Below are 8,889 nucleotides of genomic sequence, written 5' to 3'. Positions count from 1 at the left end.
CGGTTTGTTTGCTACTATTGTGCTTTTCTATTTTCTTTTCTTTTGTTTGTTTGTTGAATCAAACTGGGGTTTTTTTTTTTTTTTTTTGAATTAAATGGTGGCTTTCACCTCTAATTAATATATATATATATATATATATATATATATATATAATGGAACTTGGAACTGAAAACTGAAAACTTTTTTTGAAAGTATTGTAGTAGATAAAGGTAAAAGTTACCTGAAATAGTATAGTGAGACTCATAAATAGTGGCAAAAATAAGTTGAATAGTAAAATAAGTTGGCAAAAATAATATTTACCAAACGGACACTTAATGATTACTGTGGGGCCCAATAATTTGTGGCCCTGGCCCATTTATTCATTGGGGCCCAAGGCCCGAGCTGAGGAAGGTTATAACCCAGGCTCGGTAATACAAGTACAAAATAGTCTTGGGACACAGCTGAGGACAATTCAGTTCTCGGCATGTCCGAGGTCTCACTAAAAGGAAGGGCAAAAACGGTATAGGAGCAGTTTGGAAAAAATCTAAAATATCTAGGTCAATAGAGAAGGATACGCTGGAAAGTATACCGACCAGGGAAAGCTGCCCTTACTGCCATTCAATACTCTGCACCTGACAGAACCATACCCTCCAGCTTTTACAACCACCCCTAACCACTCTGGGTATGGGCTGATGGGACAAGTATCAGTCATGGAAAGTCGAACCCACACGTGGACGTTGGATAAGGGATATAGGCTAGTATAAAAGGAAAAGTAAGCAATCCAGAGAAAGAAGCTGGGAAAAATGGCAAAAAACCAGAGCCTCCCAGCCCGCCTCCAGGAGAAAGACTCTTAGGGCGAACACGATTTTACTTACGTATGCCCACCACGAAAAACTCACTGTCTTGTGACCAAGGCCTAGCCTTTCAAACCCACGCTCTATAAATGATATTGTTTGGACCTTTTTACGTGCGAACCCAACACTGTTACGGGTCGTTACGAATCGTGTCCTCACAATTACAAAGAAATTTATTTATTATATTATGTAGTAGGGGAATAGGAGTAAATTTATACCAATTTTATTTTCCATCCTCTTATTTTTCTTCTTAACCAAACAAATAAATTTTTCATCTCTTCACTTTTCCATCCTCCCAACCAAATACATATGAGAGAAAATTAAATATTTTCTATCCTCCCACTTTTCTATCATTTCTACATTTTCTATCATTTCACTTTTACACCACTCCAACCAAATGGACCGAAACATTTAGATTTATTTATTTATTTATTTTATATTGACATGATTTTTTTTTCTTTTAATCTATTTTTTTTTATGTAATAGGGACATCAGTAAATTTATACAAATTACATTTTTCTATTTTTTTTAACTAAACAAAAGAGTTTTTTTTATCTCTTTACTTTTCCACTCCTCCAATCAAGCACACATAAGATAAAAAATTAAATATCTTCTATCTCCTCACTTTTCCATCCCAACCAAACACAACCTTAAAAAAACTATAAATATCCATTCCTCAAAAAAGAAAAACTAACATCCTTACTACCTAATCGATAGGGATTAGGAATTAATGATCCTCCCAAATTTCCAATATCCCAATTGTTATGATGCACGCACATGGTGAAAAAATAGAAATAAATTTTTTTTGGGGGGAGAAATTTAGAAATGAAATATGTACATAAATACTACTAGTTTCTTTTTGGCTGAATATATATAGCTTTTTTTTTTTTTGGGGTTAGTATAAATGTAAAATACATAGCTAGTTCTTAATACATTGTAATCTTAGAAGGAAAGAAATCATCCCAATATTACTTAAATCAGTGCTGACAGTCATATATGGACCAATCTTGAAAGCACAAGATTACATTACCATTTATGCACATATTTACATTCATGAGTATATTATATACTATGTATATATCCAAAAATTTAGAAGGATAAGAACAACAATTTTTAATTTCTTTTATATTAATTAAAAAGAAAAAACAAAAAAAAAAACAAGTTGACCAAGGAAATGAGTGCTACGTAATTGTCTGATCACATCATAAACTCAGATATACACAAGACATGTACAACGTTGAGATTCTATTAACCATCGTGTTCTCAACGTTCATTTCTAGGAAGACGTGCGTTTGAGACTTGGAACCCAACATTTCCTGATTGATTTCCCTTCCTACATTGTAACTGGTGTACGTGCACACACGTATACCTTTCTCGGCCTTTTGGCTAAGATCAAGTGTGCACACACGTTGTCCCAACACAACAGGTACAACAAACTCATTTCATCGTTCTGTTTTTGTTTTTTGTTTTTTAATCTCAACGTAGCCAAGGTGATTGTTTTTTTTTTCATTGGCACCTGAATAATATTCTCAGGTTTTTTTGTTTTATGAAATAGAATTTGGTTTTGATAGGAAGCAAGAAAGAATGAGCCGTTGTTTTGGGTTTCGGAAGAAATGGAAGGATATAAAGCTGAAGCTTGAGGATGAGGTTAAGGATAACCGCAAGCCTGCAATAAAAAATGTTCATGATGCATTATCTTCAGGTTGGTTTGTATGATTAATATATATGCATATTGATACAACTTTTTGATGGGTTTCATTGATATGTAATGATATGGTTCTTAGACAATTGGTTTTTGATTTTTATGGTTTTTTTTTTTGAAGATTTCCCACGTCCGAATTTTTCGCTTCTCCATTACCATGTCTGAATTTTGCTTTTGATTTTTATGGCTTTTTGGAGATTTAATTACCATGTCTGAATTTTACTGCATTTAGACTTGTTCGGCGCGCTGCCTGTAACTGAGGATGATGTTATGTTGACATTACTTAGATTCTAATGTATTAGGCCAAGTGTGGAGAATATAACTCCAATGGGTCTGTGATCTTAGATTTTGTAGTAAAATCCAAGTGGTGTGACATTACTTAGATTCTAATGTATTAGGCCAAGTGTGGAGAATATAACTCCAATGGATCTGTGAACTTAGATTTTGTAGTAAAATTCAAGTGGTGGTACTAAGCATATTCAATGACCCCTAAATGGGATTCTTGTTGAAATATAATTTTTTTTTTAAATTTTATTTATTTATTTATAATAATAATTCAATAGTTGGGGGATGAGAGATTTAAACCTTGAATGTCTTTATAGGAAACACTAGGAAGTGTCAATTAATTGAGTTATAAGACTTCTGGCTGTTCTTTGGTTTTTGAGAAAATATCATATTTGTCATGTTTTGATGGTCCATATCATAATCCCTTGAGGATCATGACACTTTTACTTCAGTTGTTAAGGGATTAAGTAGTATTAAAAAAAGAAAAGAAAAAGAGAGATAAATAGCAACTTTATACTATAGATCGGCGCTGGTTATTCAGATCAGCGTGTTTGGCTCAAGCATGGATGAGCAGTGCTCTTGAGAATGCATTAAAATAATCTCAAAAAAATTCAGTCTTGAGATACAAAACAAATATTACTTGATCTTAAATAGAGCCAGCCGTATCAGCTATTGAAATTGACTTTGCAAATAGGAAGATGCAATCCTTCTTAATATTATGTTTGAAGATGCAATTCACTTTATCACTGACTTGCTGAAGCGGCCACATAGTCTTTGTCATTGCTTGCGCACTGGGAATACTGTATTTCCAATAAAAATTCAACAAACAGTTGGAATAGCCACTATTCTTTACTAATTTCTGTCAGGATTGATCACTATTAGCCTAATTGTGTAGAGAAACGTGGAAACTTGTCTAATCCAAAGACTATTAGGATTCTGAGGTCTGAAACCGGCATTGTGAGCTTATCTTTTGGTTGGAATGCATGATTTGCACAATGACAACATTGCAAAACCTTGTGTTTTTACTTTTTGTATTTCTTACTTTTTCAATGGACAATTTGTGGTTTTTATGTTGCTCATATATTATTTGAGAATATATTTGGTTTTCTTGTCAACAAGAAAGCAATTCAAGTGAACTGCGCCACCTTATTACAACATAGGGACAGAAGGGAGCAGGTTGTGTTTCAAATAGTGATCAATATATAAATTTCTTCACACTTCTCTCTCTTTTATTTTCCTTTCCTTAACTCTATACTGCATATATGTTCACGTAACAAAAACCCCGACAAATTATTTGACATGATTCTCTCAATTGTAGTAAGTTGATTGAACACCTCCATTGAGTTCAATATGCACTAATTTCTTTATTGCTGCTGGCATCTCAGATGTTTCTTTATTGTTGAGTGAAGGTGACTGCTGCATGAAGCTTTTACTCTAGACTAATAGGAAAACTTTGGTCCAAGCACATGCACTATATATTTTATCTAAATTCAACAACAATGCTGCTATAATCTCAATACTGGTGGTAAAAGACTTAGAGTCAGTTCTCTATTACTCACATTTACACATGAAACATTTAAATGTATCATTGTACCTTCCCATTGAAGGATATAATCACTGTCTTGGGCTCCTTTCTTAATTAGTGGTAATGTTTTGTACTTATCCAAAAAGAAATGGTAACGTGTTGTGACTCCAATTAGGTCACCTGAGGCCAATGCTATTTTGAATCCATTGGTAAATGAATTTTGATGAAGGCCATTCATGTAATAGGTTTCAACCAAAAATACAAATGCGTTATCAAACTTGTTTACAAAACCAGTTAACAACATAACAACAACACTATTCATAGATGTAATTTTAAAAAAACAGGACCATCATGTACATCAGGGAAAAAAGGACTATCTTATGATTGTAATTTTATCTTAACCTTTTTAGAATCATGATATATTTGTTAGAGAGCTTTGCAGCAATTTACTGAACTTGGAAGTTTCTTTCCTTTGCTACAGCTGATAAAAATAGTTGTTTTGGACAATAAGATGCAGGGTCTTTTGTCTGCTTGGCTAGCCAATCACCATTCACGTTTTTTCTTTTTCTTCTGAACTATATGTTGACTCTGATTGACATGATATAATTCTTCCCTGTTCCTTAGATATACTTTATGCTTATGGAAATTATAGAACTTACAGCACTTGCTTCAAAATTCAATGTAGAATTAAGACTGGGATCAAATCCCCCAAAGGATGAGTCAAAAAATCCTGATAAGCCTCCAACATACACCTATCGAGAGCTTGCAACTGCAACAAATAACTTTAGGGAAGAAAGCTTTATTGGGGAGGGTGGATTTGGGCTTGTGTACAAGGGAAAGTTAGAAAGAACTGGTCAGGTAAATCATTTGATGGATGAAAAGCTTATTTTTCTGGACTTCATTCTCCTACAATAGTGGCCATATACTTTTCTTTCATTTTTATTTTTGTTCTACTTTTGGCTTGCATTTTCACAAGAATTTTAATGGTTTATTTATTTATTTAACATTGAAAAATCTATTATTGTTAGCAGGTTGTAGCTGTTAAGAAACTTAACCATTCAGGTCTCCAAGGGGACCCGGAATTTCTGGTGGAAGTTCTCATGCTTACTCTTCTGCGTCACCCTAACCTTGTCACATTGTTTGGTTACTGTGCTGAAGGGAATCAGCGTCTTCTTGTATATGAATATATGTCCTTAGGATCCTTGGAAGATCACCTCCATGGTACTTTATTAGATGACTTTAGTTCTGATTTTATTACAGAAGATTAGTTCCTCATATGTACAAAACCAGATCATTTGTATTCACCCCCCATAAAAAGCTCAGATTACTAAGATTATACTAAACTTCACAAGGTTAAATAAAAATTTGAAGGAATTCAGGAAAAATTAAAATTTTATGCTTGGTTTAACTTTTAAAAAAGGAACAACTAGAATTTCTCATCTGAATCACAAAATTCAAAATAGACATTTTTCATTTTTGCTTCCTTTTTTCAGTGGGGGGGACAAGGTCCAGGGTTAGGATGGAGTTCCTCTCTAGAAATGAAAAATGGATTAGCAATGATGTTGTGTGGTATTAATGTTTCTACTTTTTCTTTTTCTGTAATTACTCAGTGCTATGCTTTTGCATTCAGCATAGATGCTTGATCAAATCGAAATTTAAATTCAGTTGGAAATTTAATCCTTGGACATTCTTATGATTCAAGAACAAGGGTGTTCACTCAAGTTAAGAGTTGAGATTGAGATACATCTTAGGCTACATTTACAATGCAATAGTCTGAAACACAATATAACCTGTGTATCACTTTTGCCTTGTTACATTTTTCTGAGTAGGAAAAAAAGAACAAAGAAAACCTGTTTAACCATTTCTTGGATGGATATCTACTCGTTAAAGCAATTATAAAGACATTTTCCAACTTATTTGAACTAAAGTAGACTATCTAGTACAGTTTTTACATGACAGGTTGTTAATTAACATTACTTACTGTTCTGTTGAACATATGTTATCCATTATCTTCTTAATTGCCCATTGTTTGAATGATGATCCCATGATTTCTCTGCAGATCTTCGACCAGATAAGGAGCCTTTAGACTGGAACACTAGGATGATGATAGCTGCTGGTGCAGCCAAAGGATTGGAGTTTCTGCACCATCAAGCAGAACCTCCTGTTATATTCAGGGACTTAAAGTCAGCTAACATATTATTGGGTGAGGGGTTTCATCCAAAACTTTCTGATTTTGGGCTAGCAAAATTTGGTCCAAGTGGTGATAAGTCGCACGTCTCCACCAGGGTCATGGGCACTCAAGGTTACTGTGCACCTGAATATGCTACAACTGGAAAATTGACATCAAAATCTGACATCTACAGTTTTGGGGTAGTTTTGTTGGAGCTGCTAACTGGACGGAAAGCACTAGATGACAACTATGGTCGTGATAAACAGCTTGTTGAGTGGGTAATTCAATTAATGTCAATCTACATTTCTATCACTTTGCTAAAAGGATTACATTTTTATAGATTCTCAAAGGGAAATATCAATTGCACTTTTTGTTTAGCTCATTTGTCAGTAAAGTTAGCATATATGTACATGCCAGAGGAAGTAACCATCTCTGTAGGGTCTTCTCAAGTGATTTCCCATAGCAGTAACTAATTCCAGTTGATTATGTCAAGTGAATATGGTTAGTCATTTGGAGGTCTGCATGTTGGATGTTGATAACATTGCATTCATTCTCACGTCTATGTTGAGGGTTTTGGTCATCTTTTTGGGTCTGCTTGATGTCTAAGTTCATCTATTGAGTGAGTGTAATTGGTCTATGCCACTGGGTTATGTATTTTGACAATTAGAGGCTATAGGCGAAGATTTCATATCATTGTTAGTTGCATATATACTGATTTTGATAGTACTCATTTTGGATGTTTCCTATGGCTAAAGCTTACCATAAAAGTTTCTGTACATGGTCAAATTAAGTTTATGCAGCTCTCTACAAAATACACAAGATTTTTTATTTTTATTATTATTTTTTTTTCAACTCATGAATTATCAGAGTTTATTCATATTCCTCATGTTTTTAGGCACGTCCTATGTTGAAAGACCGCACGAGAATTACACAGTTAGCCGATCCACTGCTGAGAGGTCAGTTCCCAGAATCTGTCTTTAAGAAGACCGTAGATGTGGCAATCTTGTGTCTCCAAGAAAAGGCCAATAATCGGCCTTGCATGCAGGATGTGGTGACTGCTTTGAATTACCTAGCTTCCCGCAAGTATAACCCAAATAAGGCTAACACGGCTGAAACTAAGGGCATTGAAGATTACTCTTCAAGTGGAACAAACACGTCAACCATAGGCTCTCCAATTGGAACAAAGTTGTTGAACATAGGTGTAGACCGCGAGCAAGCTGTTGCAGAGGCCAGGATGTGGGGAGAGACCTGGAGAGAAAAACGACGAAAAAGTGCAAATAGTAGTCCTGAATCTCATGATGGCTTATATACGTAGTTAAGCATAATTCCTTCCTTGTTGTTTTCATTGTTTAAAAAATTTAGTGAGTAGAGAAATTATGCCATAAAAAAAAAAAAAAAAAAAAAAAACTAGAATATAAAATGTAAGTGGAGAAAATAGGAGATTGAGACCATAGCTTTAGTTTGAAGGGGATAGTCAAGGATGAGAGAAAGTCTGAGAGCTCTAGCATGGTATAGGTTCATTATAGAGTCATTGTTGAAAGTGAAACTGATTCCGGTTTAGCAATATATCTCTTTCTTTATTTCCCCTTTAGCTTTTGGTAACTACAATATATGTCTTTCATCATCTTATCAAATAATGGTTGATTTGATCTCTAATAAATGTTGTGCCTATGGATAAATCTGAAGGCCAAGTCTTAGTCTTCTTATTTTTATCTTATGCTGCCTTGCGTTCTGCACTGCAAAGAATCCTATATTCAACAAAGAATTCCCACATAGATCAAGTAAAACAATTGGCTTTTTAAAAACTGCACTGCTTTTAATCTTCTAATTGGATTAGATTTTTATTTTTTTATGACACAAATTGGCTAAGATATAATTTCCTATTAACTAACTTAAATTGTTAGTCAAAATGCTTTCATATCCTAAAGGGACCTGCTTTCCTCACTCCTCTTTAGCTTAATCCATGTGCATCAGCAGGTTAACCCTGCCCTTATAAAACTCGCCCGTGACATTGGGTTGTGGTATGTCAAAGCTGCTGAGCTTTGTGTTAGCAATCCAAATTCAAATTTTGAGTTTACCAAGTTAATTAGGATCGGAATAGTTTTAAAGACTAAATATCACATGCATTCCGGAATTGTCTAACCTCTAATTGTGAGCCAACAAAAAGTAGATTTATGATTTGCAAAACAAATTTTGTGATCCAAAACATTATCCCCTTTGCAAGAAAAGGGAAGAACATAATCAAATAGATAGTTAAAAAATAAATTGCTTGAGGTTAGGATCCAATTTTCTTGCAAGGATCCGTGGGACTGGATAACATCATATGGTGGAGATATATATGAGTATGAGGATTCTGATTTGGTCGTTTACTCAT

At 34.3% G+C, this 8,889-nt stretch overlaps 1 protein-coding gene across 4 annotated transcripts; it reads left to right on the top strand.

The window, feature by feature from the left end:
- Positions 1-2,052: 2,052 nt before the first annotated feature.
- LOC126714555 (serine/threonine-protein kinase PBL27-like) lies at positions 2,053-8,106 on the top strand. 4 transcript variants are annotated; one of them, XM_050414752.1, is made up of 6 exons: positions 2,053-2,259; positions 2,405-2,535; positions 5,031-5,203; positions 5,377-5,566; positions 6,405-6,789; positions 7,411-7,578. In XM_050414752.1, the coding sequence occupies exons 2-6, from the start codon at positions 2,418-2,420 to the stop codon at positions 7,424-7,426; spliced, it is 882 nt and encodes a 293-aa protein (XP_050270709.1). In that variant the 5' UTR covers positions 2,053-2,259; positions 2,405-2,417; the 3' UTR covers positions 7,427-7,578. The 4 variants fall into 4 exon arrangements, with proteins under 4 accessions (XP_050270709.1, XP_050270706.1, XP_050270707.1 ...); XM_050414749.1 differs by having other exon boundaries at positions 2,056-2,259; positions 6,405-6,793; positions 7,411-8,106; XM_050414750.1 differs by having other exon boundaries at positions 2,056-2,259; positions 2,389-2,535; positions 6,405-6,793; positions 7,411-8,106.
- The last annotated feature ends 783 nt before the right edge of the window (positions 8,107-8,889 follow it).

This window comes from Quercus robur, chromosome 2, assembly GCF_932294415.1.
Source record: "Quercus robur chromosome 2, dhQueRobu3.1, whole genome shotgun sequence".
In the NCBI taxonomy this organism is placed as follows: Eukaryota; Viridiplantae; Streptophyta; class Magnoliopsida; order Fagales; family Fagaceae; genus Quercus; species Quercus robur.
The sequence above is the reverse complement of the archived record's forward strand: the minus strand, read 5'-3'. Positions and strand labels throughout refer to the sequence as shown.